This window comes from Natrix helvetica (genome assembly GCF_964273705.1).
Source record: "Natrix helvetica genome assembly, chromosome: Z".
Lineage (NCBI taxonomy): Eukaryota > Metazoa > Chordata > Lepidosauria > Squamata > Natricidae > Natrix > Natrix helvetica.
Window position 1 is genome coordinate 54,907,600 of NC_138554.1, and position 23,247 is coordinate 54,930,846.

The 23,247-nt window shown below is 36.1% G+C and overlaps 1 protein-coding gene across 2 annotated transcripts; it reads left to right on the forward strand.

Annotated features, from left to right (window-relative positions):
• The first annotated feature begins 1,814 nt into the window (after nt 1-1,814).
• Nucleotides 1,815-22,542, forward strand: CDKL2 (cyclin dependent kinase like 2). 2 transcript variants are annotated; one of them, XM_081931870.1, is made up of 13 exons: nt 1,815-1,964; nt 5,655-5,845; nt 6,994-7,188; nt 7,932-8,110; nt 9,886-9,998; nt 10,120-10,259; nt 12,111-12,199; nt 13,443-13,566; nt 15,739-16,028; nt 16,599-16,692; nt 17,592-17,709; nt 18,774-18,880; nt 19,351-22,542. In XM_081931870.1, exons 2-13 carry the CDS (start codon nt 5,678-5,680, stop codon nt 19,408-19,410), a joined length of 1,677 nt encoding a protein of 558 aa, XP_081787996.1. In that variant the 5' UTR covers nt 1,815-1,964; nt 5,655-5,677; the 3' UTR covers nt 19,411-22,542. The 2 variants fall into 2 exon arrangements, with proteins under 2 accessions (XP_081787996.1, XP_081787995.1); XM_081931869.1 differs by having other exon boundaries at nt 5,678-5,845.
• Nucleotides 22,543-23,247: the final 705 nt, after the last annotated feature.

Sequence of the window (23,247 nt, forward strand, 5' to 3'; positions counted from 1 at the left end):
GAACTAGATAGATATTTGTTTTTATCAGTGGCTAGATGCTGATCTAGATTATTATTTTCCAGATGCCACCAAGTAGGGAAACTCTGGATTCTGTTTTAGAATGCTGATGGAACTGAACAATGCTACTACAGTGTTATCAAATTAAATATAATAAAATATTGCTCTCCATACCTTTTGAAAAAGTTTTTTTTCCCAAAACACAGAAAGTGGAAGAAATCATCTGTAGAAGTACACAAAGTGCTGCTGAACAAGGTTAGCAAAATGATGGAGGTATGCTAGTGATCAGAAGGGAAGGAGGATGCCTGCAACTCCCAATGTTCCCCAAACACCTCTTAGCTTATAAGTGTTTTTTCCCCAGTGAGAGCAGTCTATCAGGGCAACCTGGCCTACCCAACAATGGGACAGAGCATGCTGCTTCCTCTCTGCTTATAGTTAGAACAGATCTCATAATCTAGCCTCTAAAATAATGTCTGGTAAAGCATTAAATATATTAATAGCAGCAGCAGGTATAACTTTATTTGTGGTCTGAGAACAAGTAATGGAAAAGTTACACATTAAAAAAAAAACCACCCAGAAACATAAGAAGGGTTAAAAACAAAACAAAAAAATATATGCTGGTTTTCCTTTGAAGCATTACACATTTTCACACACAACTTCAGAGGGTGTAATAGGTGATGCTAACATTGTTTTGTTGGGGAGGAAACTAGTTTTATATAGGCATTCTTCGGTTACTGACAACTTAGGGAGGTTCAAATCATGGACTTGGAATGATATGAGACCTATTTAGGAAGACTGGATTGTTAGTATCACATGATGGTTCAGTGGTAATATACAAGAGGGGATAAGACTGTCTCAAGGCAGGGCTCATTCTCTCAAAGTGAATTGCTTTGTCAAGGTGGATTGCAGCTGATCTGCACAAACCTTGTTTAATCTCTTGTAATTTATATGGTTGTTTTGCGGACTTTAATACATTAAAAGGGGGCATATTGGGGAAATGGAAACCTTCTCACGTTCCAAATGCCAGCCATAGTTCTCTGGCTTTGGCACCAAAAGGAAGGAGTTATTTTCTCACTTTAAATGAGGTCAGACCTGATTTTGTATTAAGATGATCAGGGCCCGAAATAGCTGTTGGATATTTCGTTTAAGATATAGTGGGTTGTTTCTACCCTTAGGAATAGTGAGATCCTCCCATTTAAATTCTCAGAGCCCTATTTCTATTTTGATGTTCCATCTTGGGGAAACAGTAGCCTTGGGAGAAATGAGGCACTGTTAAAAAAGCTTCTGCTCCGAAGAGGAAAAGAGGGAAAAGGCGATAGTGCCACGCTCGGGGCAACTGCATCGATCCTGCCTTCGAGTCTCTGAACTTTTCATCACTAAAAGAATTGGAGCATCCTGCAAATCGCCGGCAACTCCCTCCCCCTCCCCCCTCCTCCCAACTTGTCCGAGCCCAAGTTTTGCGCAGCCATATCCTACCATTGTCTCTGCCGCAAAGTAAAAAGGAGAGGGAAGCAGGGAAATGTATTTCTTGTCATTCACTGCGAAGCCTTGGCATCCCTTTTTCTGACTGATCTATTCTCCATCCTTGAGAAACGGCACTTGCTTTTGTATTGACTAGAGTTCCTTCAACCTTCTTATTGACTGCATATTTGCCTCAGAGCATAGGAAGACCAGGATCTTCACTGATACCTCTTCCACCAGAGCCTGGAGTTGCCCCTCCTTCCCTAGCGGCGTGCATCGGCTCCTTCTCCTGCTATGTGTTGTGCAAGAGCAAGCAGACTGTTGCCATTGGTTACTGCCTGGGCCTTTGCGTTCCATTTTCGCAGTCGCGGCTAAATTCGCGTTGTGCGGATCCCTCACTTCTTTCCATAGATTTGTGGCTCCCCAAGAAGCCTTGCAGCTGAGTGGGTGATGGTGGTAGGAACGGGCAAGCTTCGCCAGGGAACTTTGCAAGCGGAACAGGCACGGTGAGTTGCGTCCACTGCTGCAGGTGCAATTAACTCCAGGATCTGAAATAGTGCAATCTGGATTTTATATTCAGATAGTGTTACTGTTTTGCCAAGAGGAAGGCGGCTTTAGGACAGTGATGTAACAAGGCCTGCAGTAAGATTTATGATGTAGGTCCTTTCGACAGCGTACTCTTAATTGCTCACTGACCTTCCCGTCCCGGACACCTCAGTCCTGCCAGAAAGGCAACTCGGAGAGTGACTCCGGAAGAGCGGGCTGGAGACGGAGCTCTAATAGAGTGGTAATCCTGTAGGAATTTATACCGCTCCCCGTTTTAAATATCTACGTGAAAATATGGGATGAGATCCTTTCAGTTTGGTTGTTTAATTAGGAGATTGCGGTTCTCCAGTCTCTCAAGTCAAACGTGGAATATCCACCTGAAAATCGTACCCTATTACTAAGCGTGGATGGCGAGTCTGACTGACAGCAAGTAACCAAGATGGCATGTGATTTAAACAGTAGCTTTGCTGTTTTGGAAGTCCTACTAAGGCTAGTATTTTAGGGCCTCCTATTGGTGGCTCAAGATCGGAATGGACTTTTTTTAAAAAAATACTAGAGGCTAGTTTGTCAGTTTGGTTTTGTATGTCGTGTATCTTCTAAATCTATCGCAGTACTGCATTGATTGCTACAGGCACTATAATGTGCTTCCAGATAGTTTACTTTTACTTCTCCGGGTATTAAACTATTTTATTGAATGACTAAGTCATTTTTCAGTTTTCTTCAGGAGCTGCAATTAGATACGTGCAGGGAGGGGGGGGGAATTATAATCAGCAAAATGGGGCTTGCATCATAACACTGCCTGTTGCCGCCTTCATAGGTGTGCCATTTCTGAATGCTCCAAATGGTAAATCCCACATTGCATCACTCCATCCGTCATCTAAATTCCACTATCTAAAATCCTAATTCAAAGGAACATTTTTTTCATACAGCTTTTCATAATAGTGATCCAGCTTTCTTGGGCATAAAACCATGGCTTGAGTCAATTTGATTCAGTTAAGGCACCTGGCTAAAAAACAAAGAAACAGAGCTTTAGCCCAACATAGGCAAGAAAACTGGCTGGCTGCCTCAGGGCCAATTTCTCTCAGTCCAACTCACATTGCAGGGTATTGTTGTGGGGCAAATAGGAAGAAGAATGAGTAGTATTTGGTATGTTCCCCCTCTTAAGTTTATTTATTAAAAAATAGGTGGGATAAAAAAAATCTAAACCAAAGATACATATCTTGTTTGTATAATGCTTATTTTCAATGGCGATTGGGGTTTTATTGAGGGAGATAGTAGGAGAGACTCCCTTCCGATGAAAAATCTGCTAAAACTGTACTTTTGCAATCCATTCAATATTGGTTAAAAAAGATACATTGCTAGACATTTTGGACTGCATATTTTTATTGGAAGTGCCTTTGAAATGACATACTTTTAAACATAGGTAAAACATTTGTATTACAATTTGTATTGTAGCTGCTGCCCTATGAGAGTACAGTCAGGCTAAATCAGAATTTCTGGGAATGACAAAATAAATTTCAGATGGATTCACACATTTTCCACCCATATCTTTGTAGTATATATGAAGCATAGTTTATTTGCTCCTTCACCCCCTTAATAGTATGATTTTATGATGAACGCAGACTTTCATCTATTTGTTTTAATATTTAGGTTTCTTTTTAATGTGTCCCTAATTTTTTCATTGTAAATTCTCCTCAGCATTATTTTAATTAAACAAAGAATATAAATATTGAATATAAATACAAAATGTGACATAATATTTGCACTGTGAACACACGGTGTTTGTAAAACTAATGAAGCTGAACCAAATAAGGTCAAGGGGACATGATTTGTTCCATTTATTTCATTGTGTTCAGATCAATCTACTGAAGTGAACAAGGTAAAAACAGTTTCCCCCTTTGGTAGAAATCTTAAAACATATTTCAAATCTAGTTCAGTTCATTAAATGTTCAACATCTATTGGCAAGTGTCTATAATTATACCATTATGTTTTCCTCATATACTCATTGTTTGATTACTTCTCTTTTTTTTTTCTTGCAAAGTGAAGATTAATTATTTTATTTTATTTATTTATTTCTTGGATTTCTAAACTGCCCCCTCTCCCAAAAAGGGACTCGGGGCGGTGTACAGTCAAATGCAGATAAAAATACAATAATATAAAACAGTTAAATACATTTGGGTGGAGGAGATAAGGCTGTACAAGAAATAAATATACCATAAAAACCCTAAAAACATCCCCAATTAAAATACCCAAACCCAATTAAAATATATCCCCAGGAGGTAAAACTAAGAGAGTGCCAGGCCAGCTGATTGAAATAGGTGAGTCTTTAATTTTTGACGGAAGGAACGGAGGTCGGTGGTAGTTCGAATATCAGGGGGGAGGCCATTCCAGAGGGTTGGGCCCATCACAGAGAAGGACCTACTCCTAGGTGTCGCCCGCTGGCATTGCCTAGCGGACGGCACCAGAAGGAGTCCCTCCCTGTGTGAGCGGATAGGTCGCAGGAACGTGTGTGGTAGGATGCGATCCTGCAGATAACTAGGTCCTATGCCATGGAGTGCTTTAAAGATGGTAATCAATACCTTGAAACGCACCCGAAAGGCCACAGGTAGCCAGTGCAGCTCGCGCAGGAGAGGTGTTACGTGGGAGTAATGATATGTATAATCTTTGTATGTTTCTAAAATCAATTTTATTTAACCAAGGATGTATATTTATGTTTCTAGTGGCTTTTAAAATAATTGCTTTTCCTGTTAGATACTGTAAGGGACGCGGTGGCTCAATGGCTAAGATGCTGAGCTTGTTGATCAGAAAGGTGGGCAGTTTGATGTTTTGAATACTTAGCGCCATGTAACGGTGTAAGCTCTCATTACTGGTCCCAGTTTCTGCCAACCTAGCAGTTCGAAAGCACGTAAAAATGCAAGTAGAAAAATAGGGACCACCTTTGGTGGGTAGGTAACAGCGTTCCGTGCGCCTTTGGCATTTAGTTATGCCAGCCACATGACCATAGAGATATCTTCGGACAGCACTGGCTCTTCAGCTTTGAAACTGAGATGAGTACTACCCTCTAAAGTCAATGACTAGCACATATGTGCCAGGGGAACCTTTACCTTTATTAGATACTAAGCATAAAAGTTCGAGTCCTAGCTGACAATGTTATTTATTTTCTCTTTTAAATATATTTTTATTAAATAAGTACTTTAAAATAAGCACAATAGACAATATAAATTTTAAAAGATAAAAATAAGGAATATAAAGGAAAGTAAGAAATAGAAAAGAAATAGAAAGGAGAAAGAAAATAAAAAGTTATAAAGAAGTGGTTTCAGGTCTTCTTAAATAGGAGTTACAAGTACATTTATATTGTACTGTAACAGAAAGGTTGTGCTCTTCTAGTTCTAAAATTTTCTTATTTCTCAGCAGCACCCACTTCTTTATCCAAACCAAGCAACAGGCCAAAAAATACAATTTCAAATCAGGCAGTCCTCATTCCTTGGCGTCTTATAGGATTTTATATTTAATCCTTGGCTTTTCCCTATAATATTAATTACCTTCTTATAAGGATATAATGTACTCTGTGAAGCCACCACGATGAGAAACTTGCAGTGATAATTGCTATATTAACTAATGTACACTGAGTATTGATTGTATGCTACAGGCTACCCATTTGTTTGAATACAGATGGAAAAATATGAGATCCTTGGACTTGTGGGAGAAGGAAGTTATGGAATGGTGATGAAATGCAGAAATAAGGAGAATGGCAGAGTTGTTGCAATCAAAAAATTTTTGGAAAGTGAAGATGATAAAATGGTTAAAAAAATTGCCCTGAGAGAAATAAAATTTCTCAAGGTAAGATAATGATGATAAATTCATATTTTTAAATCTGTAATGCCTTTTCACTTATATCAATTTATGTAATCTTATAGACCTTTTGTCCTTGTTATAATGTCATTCTTGATGTTTATTAAAAATTAAAAATACCGAAGATGGCAGAGGTAAAGTAACATCAAAAGGATGTATGCAAATACAATTACTTATGTTTAGTTTAGATTGGTTTCATACATCATTTGTCTGATTTCCATTGGCTAGATTCCCAGAACAAAAAAGTCATAATAGTTTATTAACCATAATTGTTAAAACCAAAATCCACTACATGATGACTAATATGATTAATATGTAGTGTGAATAGGGCTCCAGTATGTGAAATATTAAACAAAGATATATAGAAAACTGTTTTAGAGAAAGGAGATTAGTATTACTAGAGGGAATTACAAGCATAACAGTAAGAATGAGCAGTAACAGTAAGAATGAGCAAGTAAGAAGGAACTAGTTAATAGAAAATACACTATTTATTCAACTAAAAAGCATAAAAGCTGGGTTTTGTTTGGTCTTTAGATAATTACTGAGATATGATTTTGTTGTTATTAGCTAGTTAGGGAAAAATATAATTTCTCTTTTATTTATTATCACTGTATAGTACCAAACTATATATAGATTTCAAGATCTAGTTCTAATGTTTGGAGAAATCTAATATTTGGGAAATGAAAACATTTTAAAATATATATTATTTTACATTATATTTTATAATTTTATTTTATTGTCATGGCCTAATAGAAATAGGGCACAGAATTAAAGAAGTATTTAAGTTTGTTCTATCAGTTAGATTTTGCTGAATAAATAAATGGAGTAAATTTCTACCTTTAGGGAATCATCTCTGGGGAAAAAATGTACTTTGGTTGTAATGGATTGCTTAGTTAAATTATTCATAAAGTGATAGGGAAAAGAGATTGTGTAAATATTGAGACTATAATAACTTGTGAATATTAGTAATCATTAGTACTATTATCTAGTAAACATGCACAGAACAATATTTGAAAGTTTTTATATGATTTACATAATCATGTACATATTCTTCAAGAGACAATTATTGTGAATGTTCCCACACAACATACTCCCTGTTACTGTAATTTTATGACGCACTTTCTGTCTCCTGATAGCAATTAAGGCATGAGAACTTGGTGAACTTACTGGAAGTCTGTAAGAAGAAAAAACGATGGTATCTGGTGTTTGAATTTGTAGATCACACAATCCTTGACGATCTTGAGATGTTTCCCAACGGCTTGGATTATAACAAAGTTCGAAAATACTTATTTCAAATTATAAAAGGGGTAGGATTTTGTCATAGTCATAATGTAAGTAAATTGCTGCATCTATTTAATTGTGTTTGTCCATTTTCTTGTTAGGATTTTCGAGAGAGATGCTAGTTTTACATCTCAAAATAAATGTACATTTTTAAGCATTTAAAATTTTCCGATAATTGTATTTTCATGTTTATTACATACAGCTATGAAACTATAAGCTAATAATGAATTTTTTAAAAAGTGCCTTTTTCGATTTTTATTCTTTGTGGAAAATGGAAAACATGACACATTAGTGTCATGTTTTTCCTCATTAGTTGGTGATGTAATAATTGCTTCAGGGTTAGTATACAAAGCTATTCTTTCAAAGATAAGGATAGATGATTATACTTGTGTGAATATTTTCTGAATATTCTGCATGTTTATCACTTGTAGGCTCATATAAAGTGAGTAAATTTACATATTCTGCCTTTGAGATAGCACAATATTTTTCAGTTATGGGAATAGGGAGACAGTTCTTTAACAGGCATTTTGTTGTTATATGATTTTTTTGTACTTCTAGAAAAATAATTGTTTTTAAAAAATAATTTAGTGTGTGGAGATATAACATCACAGACCATCTGTGATGGACTTTTTGCAGTACAGTTTCTCACATAATAGTCCATTTGTCAAACAATGAGAATGTGAAGTAGGCTGTCCTCTAGGTTAGTTGGCAGAACCTAGATGTTTTCTATGGAAGGTTTTCCATGATGGGTTTATAGCGACTTTGCTAACATAGTTATGAATAATTTTTTTAGATCATACACAGGGATATTAAACCTGAAAACATATTGGTCTCCTGTTCGGGAATTATCAAACTTTGTGATTTTGGATTTGCTCGAACGCTGGCAGCTCCTGGTGAAGTTTATACAGATTATGTAGCAACACGGTGGTATCGAGCTCCTGAGCTGTTAGTTGGTGATATCAAATATGGCAAGTAAGGAAATTTAGAATTTATTATTAAAATATTCTTAGATTTTTAAAATTATTTTTATCTTATTCAGAACAACATTAAAATACAAAACTCAATAAAAAATACAAGAAGACATAAAAGAAAACATAAAACAGAACATTAAAAAGGGTGTATCAACAATACACATTATACACATATTATTCCCCTCTAGCTGAATACTGATTAATATATTACTAGAATTAGTTCCTACCACTTGCAAAACAGGCTCTCCCAAATTTTTAAACTACTAAATCTATTAGCAACGTTAATCTGTCTTCTATATGTTATATTAGTGACAAAGTAGTTAACTGGAAAAACAATAATAGTAAAACAGAACAAAATTAAAGTTCCAAATTTTTCTGTTAACAAGCTCTTATTGAAATCCACTCGTAGAAATTTACCACAGTATCTTAACTATCCCGGATCATCCCAAAAGATTGTCCTGAGTTAAATGTCTGTTTCTTAATATCCTCTCTTGTCAATTGTTGTTTAATTAAATGTAGTAAATTCAGTCTCCAGAATATGTCTGTCTTTGAGCCAGTGTGCAAGCAGAAGTAGTTATCACTAAACTGTAATAAAACCATCCAGTCTTTCTCTGTTTTCATATAGGAAAGAGATTACTTCATAGAGGAAAGGAAGTTGTCTCCCTCTTCTAGCTGAGGCCATAAGACTTCAGACAGACTTCTGAACAACGACCACCTTTCTGGTTCTTCAGGCATGAGACTATCTCTTTGATCTAGAACTGGATCAAAGTCCTTTTGTGTATCTTTATCGAAAGATAAAGCTTCAGGTTGTAACATTCTTCAAAGAATCATTAAAGTTTGATTATGTATATTTTAAGAGAAAACCAGGTATAAGCTGCACGTTTTCCCATCCTTCATTCGTAGTTTTCTGACACTGTTCAGCCATTTTAATCAGTGGAACTTAAATCAGGGAACAAAAGAACAAAAAAATATTTCCCTCTATATTTCAATCCAAAATTATAAGAAAATTTCAACAAATTAACCCCAGGTATTTTGCAAATTCAAAAAATACAGAATCCAGTGGTGGATTGAGTGGAAGGGACTGAAGTTAACCAGAACTTTATAGTATAGTCTTTATTATCATTGTACAAAATAAATACAACGAAATTTGTTATCAGAAGGAAAAAAGAGAAAAAGCAATTAGATTCTGGCAAGGAGTTGAAATGAATTAGCATTCAATCACTGATCAACTTTTAAACAGTAAGCAAAATGAAACAAAAAAGTCAAAAAGTGAAAGTTATAATTCCTGCATGCTTAGAAAATGAAACTGCTTGACAAGAAGATGGATACGCCCAATGACTTTTCAATCACTTCCAGAGGGAATTGGCATCTTTAAGACCCCCTTCCACGCCGGGTCACTGATTGTCCAAAAGACATCCTGGGTTACTCCTAAGTGTTCCCATTGAAAACCAGGAAGCAGCACTGCAAAAGAACCAACTTTAGCAGTGAATTCAGCAGACCGTCAATAAAAGAAAAAAGAAAACCATAGCAAGCAGCACCAGCTTGAAAAGGAGGACCAATTTTTTTTTAGATTTTTAAAATACATTTACAAGAAAAAGGAAATTAATGGATAAGCATTATGATGAATTGTAGCCTAAGCAGAATTTTGAAAGCATTATTATTGTTGTAATATACTCTCTGTTTGGAAAAAATCAAATAGAATAAACTTCTTTTTCTATTGCCATAAATAGAATATTAGGGCAGAGCTAGTTCTTCATAAGTATGTTTTATTTGCAGGGCTGTTGATGTGTGGGCCATTGGCTGCTTGGTAACTGAAATGCTTACAGGAGATCCGCTCTTCCCCGGAGACTCTGATATTGACCAATTATTCCATATTATGAAAAGTCTAGGTAAGAATGCATCCTACCTTTTTGTTTATGCTTTTATCCGTCTGGCTAACCAGTTATTCGTTTTTTTGCAAGGTTATACTTTTAAAGTCTTGTTATTGATATAAACAATTATAAATTTTAGGTAACTTAATTCCAAAGCACCAGGAGTTATTCTACAAAAATCCTCTCTTTGCTGGAGTGAGATTGCCTGAAATCAAAGAGTTAGAACCTCTTGAAAAACGATACTCAAAGCTCTCCATTGCAGTCATAGAATTTGCAAAGGTAATTTTGAGGTCTCTTACCTTTCTAGTCTGTTTCTATTAACAGAATCATGCCTTGGGGAACTGCTTTAGAAACTGTTTCTAACTATCTTAGTGTGTATGCACATGCCCTATTTTGCTTTTCAGGGAGAGCTTAGTGACCATCCAGATATATTACAAACCCTTCAAAAGCTACTTACGCCCCAGTTTCAAAATTAGGGCCGCTACGGCATTCTTACAGTCATTTGCCCTAATCAAATGCAGGGATGTTGTAGCACTCCCTCCCCACTGCCTATTTCTCCCCCATATCCCTCCCACTAGATTGCTGCAGCCCTTGAATCTGTTTTCTACCTCACCTGGCCCAGAGCCCACCCAACATCGATTGTGCTACTCAGTGACTCTGGACTACTTGGCTCCATTCCAGAAGTTGTGCCATTATGAAACAGCAACTTAGTTGACTCCTGCCGGTGATCCCCCCCTCCATGTTTCCCTCCCAGAGAGGGCACTCTCTGCTAGGCAGCCCCGCTTCTTTGAACTGGTAGGCCACACAACAGAGAGGGAGCTCCCTCAGCCATAGTCCTTGGCAACTGTAAACAGGTAGGATTGGGGCCTAGGTGGTAGAGATGGGGAGCTAAACCCAACCTTGGCAGTGGTAGGGGGATGAACAAAAACTGGGATAAGTGCTCTATGGTATGGAGAGCCACCAGTAAGACAGAAGCCATCAATGGGACAGTTTGATTGTTATTACCGTGTGAGAGGAAAGGCTTAGATTGAAGTGGCTTTAATGGCTGTTCCATTCCTGGGATCTGCCTGCTTTCTGCCTTCCTGTCTCTGCTGTCCCCTTCCTGAGTGAGGCTGGGCTGGAGAGCTGGGGTTTCCATTCTAGGGCAGACTGGGCTTCTTTCCCAATCTCCTTGCATTTGAGCTGTACTTCAGCATCCTGTCCAACTCGCTTAAGTCTTGTGCCGACCCTCCCCTGCATCCCCACAGTATCTTGTGCTGGACATTGTTTAATGACCCATACACTCAGTTAGTGACTACAATTGGTATGGTTGATTTTGGAGTCTTTGCACGAAATAGTCTCACTTAACAATGGCTTGTAACCTTAATGGGCAGATTCCATTATAGTTGTAAGTTTAGGGCTACCTGTATACTTTTAGAGAAACATCTCTATTTTCTTTTTTTTTTAAAGATGCTAATGTGTGTTCTGAATGACTTTTCTAGAGGATTTATTAGGGTTATTAGATTTTTATGCTGCTTTTATTATTTTTATAAATAACTCAAAGTGATGAACATACCTAATAGTCCCTCCTCCTCCTATTTCCTCTATAACAGCCCTGTGATATGGTTGGGCTGAAGGAAGAGTAACTGACCCAAAGACATCCAGCCAGGTTTCATGCCTCAAGTGGGAGTAGAATTTTCTCAATTTTTTGTACTGTTTCCAAAATCTATGTGATGTGATGTCCTAGTTTCAGATATAGAACTTCTTCATGGCAATAGTGTGATTAGGTTTGTATGATTACCCTTTGAACATATCCTATAAAATGCTAGATTGCTTTACTTCATTTAACTACAAAAGTACAAAAAGCTAATTTAGACTTAAAAGACATGAGTGCTCAATGGAATTTTTGACATTTTAGCTTTTATCATTGCTCTCCTCCCAATATCCACTGTATTGTATACCTTTTTTTAAGTCCATCTGCTTCAGAAATGGTTTGCTATATAATATGAAAGGGATTTCATAAAATCCAGGCTATATTCTTCCGAAGTATGTAGATTGGATGTACTGATATTATGTCTTGTTCAATAGAGCTTGAATCATTTTGTATGATTCCATTGTGTTTAACAAGATGAAGTTTTAATCTTACTTCAGCAATGCCTGCAAACTAATCCAGAAAAGAGGCCATCTTGTAATGAACTGCTGCAATGCAACCTCTTCACCAGAGATGGGTTTGCTGAAAGGTAAGTTTCCTGGTTTTATCAAAGTATCTGTTAAAAAGAAAGAATAGTGAGAAGTTCTATGTATATAATATATTCTCCCCGTAGCATATACAAAGATGGAACTAGATATTGGTTGCTTCTGGAGCTGCAAAAGACTTACACAGTCAGTAAGTGAAAATCATGGATTTGAATAGTCATTATCTGCTTCTTATCTGCTTCCTTTTCTTTGCTACGTTCTAATCTTAGAAAAGGGGATGCGGTGACTCAGTGGCTAAGACTCTGAGCTTGTTGATCAGAAAATCAGCTGTTGGAGTCCCTAGTGCTGTGTAATGGAGTGAGTTCCCGTTACTTGTCGCAGCTTCTGCCAACCTAGCAGTTTGAAAGCATGTAGAAATGCATGTAGAAAAATAGGAAGCACCTTTGGTGGGAAGGTAACAGCGTCTTGTGCACCTTTGGCATTTAGTCATGCCAGCCACATGACCACGGAGATGTCTTCAGACAGTGCTGGCTCTTCAGCTTTGACATGGAGATGAGCACTGCTCTAGAGTCGGAAACGACTAGCACGCATGTGCAAGGGGAACCTTTAGCTTTAAAATCAGAAAACTGATAACAGATTTAGTCTAAGTACAACTCGGGAAGACAAAGTGGCAAACTTATTAACTTTATCAGATAGATTTAAAAAGAAACACAAAAACATAACATACCAGGCAAGATAATAACAAATATCTGTTTGTTATCAGAACCCCCCATAGAATGACAGCAGAGAAACCCCAAGTTGGCCATTGTACACAGCACTCAGCACTAGGTCTGTGTCAAAATTTATAGCTTTATAGAGTTTTGTGAAGTCTTTTATGCCCTCTAAGCTTAGTATTTTTTTGCTTGCAGTTTCATTACCTGAATGGATAACAATTATTGGTACACACAAGCTCAGAGAGCATCAAGGATGCCATAGTTCAGCCCTTAGTCACATATATTGTACTATATTTTTCTTTAGACTTGTTTAAGTAGCAGTTTTATTTGTTATTGTATTTCTAGCTACATTAAGAAATGATAAATAAAAGGCCAGTATTTCCAGAACTATATTGAAATGTCTTTACTTACCAACATGATAAAGATTGTTTTTAATTTATGTTTTTTTAAAAATGTTTAATAAAAACAGAAACATAAGAGAAGGGGGTTTAAATGTGAATGTGTGATGGATAAATGCTTTTGCTTATTAATAAAAGTTTCGTTTTTATGTTCTCATTTTAACATGGAACATAAGATTTGTTCAAGAACTTAAAATCAAGATTCAAAAAGAAAAAGAACATTCTGTACCCAAGAAACCAAAAATAAATAAAAAGGACAAAGATGATATAGGTGATGAAAGAAAAATGTTTTTAATCCAGGTTTGTGGAACTCTAGATTTTTCCTTCTTTACAATTGTGTATGAATATAAGTATAAAATTATTTAAAAGCCATGTTTAATCTGTCCTATGAGAAATGGCTCTTCACTGTTGACAATATGGCTGATAGCAAACCTTGCACAGCAATCATGGATCAATAGGGTAAATAATAGCAGAATTAGAACACAGCTCTGAGGAAAACTTGTGCTCAAGAACATGGGGTTAAAAATATTAGTCCCAATACACACACACTGGGGCCTATCAATGAAAAAATCAAGAACTCAGTTGAACAAAGGAGTATTTAAGCCTAAAAGGGCTAAATTTATCTACTAAATGCTGATAAATAATCATACTAAATGCTGAACTAAAATTGACAAACAGCATTCGCACATGAATATTTCTTTCCTCTAAGTCTGTGATGGAAAACCTATGGCACGTATGCCAGACGTGGCACGCAGAGCCCTCGCAGACATATCCCGGGTCCTCTCGTTCCAGAAGCAGCAACTTTGCAGCCTTCTTTCTCTGCTAGCCGCCTTCTTCACATGGGATTGCCCAGCAGCATCAACAGAGAGAGAGAAGGGGGCAGCAGTTCTCTGTCTCTGTCTCTGTCTCCCTCTCCCTCCCTCCCTCCCTCCCTCTCTCTCTCTCTCTCTCTCTCTCTCTCTCACACACACACACACACACACACACACCTACCTTTCTTTCCTCTGCCCCCCCACCAGAGACACCTGGATTCCCTCCCCAATCCTGCCTGTCTTATACAAGCACCACTCACATGAGTAGGCCATGCTTACTCAGTGACACGACATCCCTCCAAGCCATGCCCACCCGGTCATTAGGAAGAACTGGTTGTTAAATTATTTGAATCCCACCACTGGTAGTAAAACCTTATTCAGGTTAAATTGCCGTATAACTGGGTTTTGGATTGCCATTTGGGCACTTGGTCCCTAAAAGGTTCGCCATCACGACTCTTAAGTGCATCAAGCTCAGATGGAGAACATAGGAAGTAGCATCCACAGTGAAATTATTTGGGCGATAAGCAAACTGAAGTGACTCAAATGCTGGAAGGAGGTTGGATACAATAAAGTATTTTATCAGTCTTTCAAAACATTTCATAATGATGGACATAATTGCAACTGGATGATAACCATCAAACGTGATTAGACTTTTTTGGCACTTGCAAAATAATGGCAGTTTTAAAACATGATGAAACACTGACTGTTGCAATGAAAAATTGAAAATATTTGTAAGAACACAAACCAATTTATCTGGATACTTGCTAAGAACACACCCAGGGATATTTATCCAGGCCTGCTGATTTATGAATGTTAACTTTCCCAATGTCCTCCACTCAGAGGTAACATCAAAGCTAACTACTTTCTCATCAGGATGGGGCATAGCTTTCCTCTCAGGGGTAATATTTGTTGCCTCAAATCCACACACACCCCCAAAATGTATTCAGCTCATTTAAAAAGTAGACAAAAGAAAGTAATGTCATTAAAAAATAAACAAAGTAATTCTTGTAGTAATTCAGATACTGTATTAAGATTTTTTTGTTACTGAGAAATTCTTAATAATTGTTCTTCCAGAGTAATATAAGACTTTTTCAAATATATATGTATACTGTAGAAGCTCCTGCATATAGAATACAAAAGTGTTTAGAAATTGCATTTCAAAAGCGAAATAACTTTTTTGCTGAAATACATCATTTTCGCTGTCAGGTTTGACTCAAATGATGATGGCCAATTTGAGTACAGAAATAATTGGAAATTTATGTATTTATCATGCAGGAAAACTCATTCGAGAACCAGGATTGGCGTTAGCTGTTTGTCTAGTGTACACTTGACAACAGACTTGGATTTATTGCCATCTCTGTCAAATTCTTATTATAAATGTGACTTTTTCTGTGATTCATTGCGATAAAATAGAAGCTGTATTCTTCCATAGTTGGATCAGGATAATTGTACATATATAGAGCAGTACTGTGAATTTGGATGTGATTGGTTGCCTCTTGCAGATGGAAATAATATTTCTCCCCATGTAGTTCGCCTAGTGTCACTAAATGGTGCAAATGTTGACAGAATTACAGTTTTCTGTAACCTTCATATAACACTGCCTATTAATTTTCACTTGTGTTCAGTTCATTTGTAGTATTTGGTTTGTTTCTTGTAACAGGATTTAGGTATTAATTCAAAACTCAAAGACTCCAAGCTTTTCAAAATGAAAGTATCTAAGGCTGACATACTGAAATCTGAAAGATCATCACGTATGAGTTTCCTGTATGATAACAGTGTTGGACAATTTAATACAATTCCAATATATCTAAAGGATTCAAGCAGTAGCCTAGAATATGTGAAGAATCCAAGCATGGTAATTCCTCCCATTGCACAGAATTATTCCACCACACAATCCAGCATCGATGGGACCCCCACAATGGGGACAACATTGGCAAGCCATAATTACAGGTACACAATCAGAGTAAACTATCCAATTGGTATCAGTATTTAGAAAATATATATTGTTGCATATTATCTAATGTTACTTAAGGACCAATTCATACATTATTTCTACATTAGTATTATTACATTATTTCTATTGTATAGCTATAATATACTTATTTCCAAGTAGGATGAAGATCCTACTTGGAAATTGCTCCAACAGCATTTTTTCTTAAGTTTAGGCCTCATAGTTAGTATTCGGTCTAAAAATACACATCCAATTGTGAAGTGGAACAAAAGACTGTAACTGAATAGTCATTATAGAGTGAAGGTTGAAGAGAGAGGAAGAAACTCTTACCTAGCTATTAGCAAATGTTACCACTTATAATCACTATATAGCATGACAACTTCAATATTAATTCATGTTAGCAGTTTTCTATACAAACAGTGACCCAGATGTAGATCTAATTAATTTCTGCAAAGTCTCAACCTCTTCTGCCTGTAGATCAGTCTGGGACAATTGTATTTTTCAATTATATAGTCTTGGACCTGGCTTTTAAATTTAAGGATGTCCATTCTCTGTGTGTTTATTTCTAGAATTGATGAGAAAACCAAAACATATTTGAATCCTTCTATCAAGCAAGGGAAAAAATCACCAGCAGGTCACTATAATATGAACTTAACAGCATCGGTAAGCTCTCTTCAAAAATATTTGAGCCTTCCTGACATTTAGCATTTATGTAGCCACATCTTGTGGGAATTTGGGAAAACATAGGATGAGCTTTACACTTTGCCCATTTTACACTTTAGCCATTTCTATTTAGAAAATATATGTCTTGGAAAGTGGGCAGAGGCGTTAGAAGCGAAGTTCCCTCTACTTCTTCCACTTGCACCTAGCAAGTAGGGCCTTTCTCTTAACATTTTATCTCTCCTTGCTATTTTGATATCCTTTTGTTCAGTTAAAATATTCTACTATATTCATCAGCCAAAAATGTTCCGATGATTTAAATAAAATCAATAAAAATAAAGGAATCCTACCAGCAAACCTATAGTGAAATATACATAGCACCAATTAGAAGAAAAAAACACAAGGAAGAAAGAAAGAAAACAAATAAGCATTTTTTCTTCAAATACAAAACATTTGTGGAGGGGGGGGGGAAGAGAAGAGTTTCTATAATCCCTTTCAGTTACAAATTTGTAATTAATGCTTTTTTCTTTCTGTGTCTTAACGGGGAGAGATTTTATTTTTATCTAGAAAGTCTTATCTTCTACTATTAGATGCAGCTCAAGCTTTCAACTTTTCTTAATAAAGAAGAGCCAGATTTAACTTAACTTTAACTGATTTCACCATAGCATCCTTTCCCAGCCAATATTCCAACATTATATTTTCAATAGCTATCACTTCTTTCTGCAGATACCCCAACTCTCTCTATTTTGTTAGTGAAAGTTCTTTTGGTGTTTGAGAGTGGGCTCGCTATTTATATACGATATAGTAGATATTTAGTACTGCTTATATAATCTTTGCATACAGTGTTTCAATTTAGACTTTATTTTTTGCAAAACCTTCACATTTTATTTGCTTGGTAATAGATGCCAAAAGAAAACAATGCTCTTCAGTCCCTCAAGAAAAAGTGGGAGTTTTCTAAAGCAGAGGTCCATTTGCCAGAGCTTAATTACAGCCATCTCCCTGAACTCAAAGGCGTGGATGGTAAGTATTTGTGTATGGTTTTAGAAAGTTTATGACCAATTTTTATTAAATGAAGATTTTACAAAGATTTTTTAAAACCTACAGAAACATAAAAGGAGAAAGTCATTGTGTGGCCATATAAACCTATTTAATAAATAAAGAAAAGGTAAAGACTATCAAGAGAATAAGAAAAAGAAAGATACCTAAAGAAACAGTTTCTGGTCTTCTTTGTAAGCAGTTAGCATAGCAATCACATCTTCACCATCTCATATTGCATATTATAGTTCCTTCCAATAAACAAACCTTTTAAATCATCTGTTCATTTTTAACCACTCTCAGCAAAAAGTTTATAAAAGATGTCAGTCTTTTACATTTTATAGTTCAGAATTTATTGAATAATGATAACAATCAAAGCTAAAAAGTACAGCTCAATGTATCATTGTCCGTTACATTTTTCTGAAATGTGATAATTCTAAGCAAAATCGAAACATTGATGAAATTTTACCCTACTCTATCTAAACTAGAAACATTAATGTTTTGTATTTTTAGAGTGCTTTTTTCAATTCATTTCTATGCATGCAAGTTCTGTATATGATATATCCTAAAATTCACTATGCATATGTTGTGCACAGATGTTCAGCCCATAATAAACATGCCTTCTCTCTTTGCTGCAGATGTGGAGGACTGTAATTGATGTTAGCCTGCCCATTTGTCTGGAATTATTTTAGTCCTTATTAATTTTTTAATTAAGGGGATGGAAAATATTTGAGCTAAATATTTCTAAGTAAGCAAACTTGAAAAAAAACTCATTTAAAAGATATCATGTAACTGTCCAGATTCTGTTAAGCTTCAATTACTTTCCTACCAAGCCAGCATGACCAGATGCGATGATAATGTGAACTGCAGTCAAACAATCGAGGAGGGCCACATGTTGTCCACCTTACTATAAATCAGGGGCTAGCAAATAATACTTGAAACAGTCAAAATAAAAAGTCCTATGTAGCATTGTACATTTTAGGGAGTCTGGTACTTTTGCAAAGAGTAACTTCTGTTAAACAAAAATCAAATGTTTCCTTCATAAATAGTTTGGAATTCCAGATTTCTAAAGAAAGAAAACAAAATTGTTCCAGAGTCTCGCATGCCATCTCTTGCCACAATAGATCTTCAGAATCCAAACCTGGCTCTGTATCAGGTATTCAGTTCCTTTTATTTGGGGAGTAAAAAAAATACATACACAATAAATGGCATTTATTTTTCTTATCATTATTACCTGTGAAGTATGTAGGGTATTCCTTAAGAAGAAAAAACTTAATTGCTTTTCATGTTCGTATTTATTAATAAATGTATTGAAATAAAGCAGAGAATATCATAATTATATTTCATACAGCTCAGTTAGAACACCATTATATCAATATTATCTGAAGAAATATGAGAAAGAATCTTTAGAGAAAGGTAACAGAAATATTTATGAAGCTGGACTTTTTAATATGTAAAAAGATGACTTAGGGGAACATAATAAAAGTTTATAAAATTATCTTAATACGATCAAACAAGATAATAGATTCTAGTTACTGTTATTTCTTACTGATGTTTTTGGTAACACTGACTGCTGCCTAAACATCAGCATGCTTGAAATTCAGTCAAAATTTACTTGATTTGCAGATATCTGGAAGCTCCTTGCAAGATACCTCAGAAGCCACCTTCCCCAAGGTAGAAGTTTAGTAACAAGCGGAATTGGCAACTCTTATGTGATTCCCATTGATCACACATTTGCATCACTTTTACACCCTTATGGAGGTACTTTGAAATTGGGGAGGGAGAGGAAGTTGATAGTATTTTGCTGTAGCTAAGATAATGGCAATAAAAGGAAAAAAATGATTTATGTTAATTAGCACTATGGTACTAAGGCTGCTATTTCTTTTATAATGTGATGTGCAATTAATCATTTCAGTGATCTTGCAGATCTCTAACAGTTGAAGATAACAATTAAACAGATTTAACCATTTAAAGGAAATTCTGCATTTCCTCAATGCTGATTCACATTTTCTACAGAAAAGCTGTCCATCATTATACTGTAAGTCAGGCTTTTAAAGAATCTATCTTACTGACTTTTCACATATTATGATAAATGGCAAACGAATTAGACGTAGGTATCCATGGGGCCAAAACAGAACCAGTGATGAAACATACATAAAATATTGCAACACAAACCTCAGCCCTTACATACTTTCATTCACCATTGCAAGATAAATATGAAAGGTCAGAGATCTCGACACATATTTCATAATTTTGGCATCATCATGGCTATTCATACATGCATGTGAAATTGTTTATGACTTAGCACTGAGTCAAGCATGTAAGAAGTTGAGACAGATAAGGCAGATTTTACAAAATTATCTTAATCTCCTTTTTATTTCAAACTCCTTGCTATGCAAATTGAATTGAAGTCATAAAGAAACCAGAGGAAGGCCATTGACTTGATATCTTATTCTTTAACTTTCTTTTAAGTATCAAATTCAGTCCTGTGAAAACCAGAATTTTGGGCTAAAAAGCCTTAACTCTGATCTAGCAGAGAGAGAGAGAGATGGTGGTATAGAAATGCAAAATATAAGTAAATAAAATATTTTATAAACTCCTAAAGCAAAACAAAATTAGTATGTTTTCATTGAAATAAACCTACTGTGAATTCATATCAGTGAAACTATGGGTTGATTCTGACAATCTATAGCAAGTGTGTCAAACTCAAGGCCCATGGGCAGGATCCAGAACACGCAAAGATCTGGCCCACGGGGGCACCCTGGAAACAGCGAAAGACTGGGCCACGGTACCTCTGCCAACAAAAATGGGACTTGAAAGGGCTGCATCTGGCCGCATCCGTTTCACTGGCAGAGGGTTGCAGGAGGCTGCTGCAATCAAAAATGGAGCTTGAGAGCCTGTTTTTGCTGGCAGAACACTCGTGCCACCACAGGTGCCCTCGACACAAGTGATGTCGAGCTGGCCACACACACCCTGGTCATTCCCCTTCTGCCCTCCCCCCGGAGTTCAAACACAACTCTGATGCAGCCCTCGATAAAATCGAGTTTGAACCTCATATTTATAGCCATAATATTAGCATTTTGTATGAACCCTGCCAGTTGTGGTTTATTCAAGAGATCATGGTTATGTTAACTGTAAGTGGAAACAGTACGCAAACAGACCTAGTAATGGTATTTTAAGAAAAAGAGAAAGCAACACTTTGGTAAAAGATAAAACTATTGTTTAATATTATGTTTATGCTTTTGGTTAAAATTCATGAGTTACAGCTTATATTTGCAATGTCTAAGCGAAAGTGACAAACACTTTCCTCCCATAATAAATTAACTTGGATGAATTAGAAAAATACTAAGCATGATATCACCTGATTAGTTCTTGGATAAAAGACATTTCAAGTTTGTAGACCCTGGAAATTTGGAAAAAAATAATCACCAGTCAAGCTCAGCGTTGAAGTCACCGTGAGTCAAACTCAATTCAAGGGATACTTTTCTTTATATAAGCTTTCTATCAAGATTGAGAGAATGCTTGCAGTTATTCATATATCTCTCTATTCATTTTTACTGAATTATCTTCATGTATTTACAAGCATGCATTCAAGGAAAATCAGCACTCCTAAACATTATGTTTGAAAATTGGGTCTCTTTAAACTACCCTTGATCTCCATTTACACTTTAATTACCCTTGGGTCATAGATCTCACTAAATGATATGTTCCCAATTCTTTAATACCATGACCCTTGTATGAAATTGAAGTTAATGTTATTTGAGTAGTACTTTTTTCTATCACTGTACCTAAATAATGTGAATTGATCATTTTTAAAGCATTCTTATATAAGACATGTTATTAAAGATGCTTAAAAAGTGTGTTGTGAATATCAGTGTTTGTATGTATTTGCTCTTCTAATGCTCCAATGCATTTGGAAATTCTGGGTATTGTTACTGTTTTGAGTAAACAGATATCTAACATTTTTAGCTTCCAGATAATAATAAAATTGTAGTAATTGTAATTATTAGAATATCAGTGATATTTCATATCTACAGCAATAATGGGCAATCTGAGCACTATGTGGGTTGCCTACACACCCACACCTACATACTAGTTTCCATTGACTGCCTTTCCAGATTGAACAAAATTGAACATTACCGTCCCACCATACTTCCATTTTGGTGATATAGGAAAATTTAAAGACAAATCCAGTGGTTTGTAGTACCAACTACATTGCTTAAAAATGCCTGTATCTCTCCTCCCCATGCATACATAACTTTGTGAGTACAGAAATGGTCTCCACAAAGCTTAAGATCGCAATCCAAGTCTTAACCTTTCACCAAAGAAGATATATATTACTGGTTGTATCTCCTGAAACTCCCAACAGGCCAAAAATAATACCAACTCTAGTCTGCAACATAGACTTGCAGTAAGTTAATACTGATTCCTTCTTTCTAGGAAATGCCAAAAACGGATTCACTACATTGCTGTATATTTAGCACTCCACAAGCTAGAGTTAATTTTTTTAAACTTAATTTTGATTTGTAGATGTGTCCTTTGTGTTTGCTACTGTAATTGTAAAGGCATCATAAGAAATACAGATTTATTTTATGCGATATTGAATATGCTGATTTGAAAGCAAATGGCAATGTGAAGTTTCTCTTACTTGCCACTAAAAGCTTTGTAAAACGTAATGAAGTAAGTGGCATTCTGCAACTACGGCAAAGGACTTGATGTTTGGATGAAATTTTTATGAGAAAGTATCTACTTTGTCCTCAGCATTTTAATGAAAACAAATCAATTCTATTAAAATATGGATGGATATAAAGAAGGTTTCCTCTGTCCAGTCATGTCTTATTCTAGGGGTCAGTGCTCATCTCCATTTCCTAGTGGAGGGAGCTTTCGTTGTCCAAAGACATTCCCATGGTCATGTAGCCAGCATGACTAAATGCCGAGGCGCATGGAACAGTGTTACCTTCCCACCAAAGTGATACCTATTTATTCATTCGCATTTGCATGCTTTCTAACTGTTAAGAACTGGTGGGAAGGAGTTCACCTTGTTTCACACCGCAGGTCTTGAGCCTGCGCTGTCAGCTTTCCAGCTGAAAAGCTTAGATTCTTTAACTGTTGAGCCATCGTGCCCCCTCCCCCATGGATACAATTGTTTATTAATTAAAAACCGGTATATTGAATCATAGCCAGATCAGTGATAAAAGACCTCTTTATAGCAGCTAGATAGCTTAGTAGAAAACCATTGTTGATATGAGAGACTGGTGTTCCAATCCTGGCTGGTACCTTCTTACCAATAGGAGTCCTTGGCAAAATAAACCCTAATGCTTCATCTGCCTATCTCAAAATAAGAGTTATATAAACTAGAAGAGTCATGCTGGCATGGATGTTATCTGGATTCACACGGTCCACATTAGTTATTGAAGAATAGAAGAATGTGATAATAGTTGGGCTACTGGAACAAACCATTAATGGAGATGACAAGAGAATCTGGAATTGATGGAATGCTACCATAACATAGACCTAATGAGA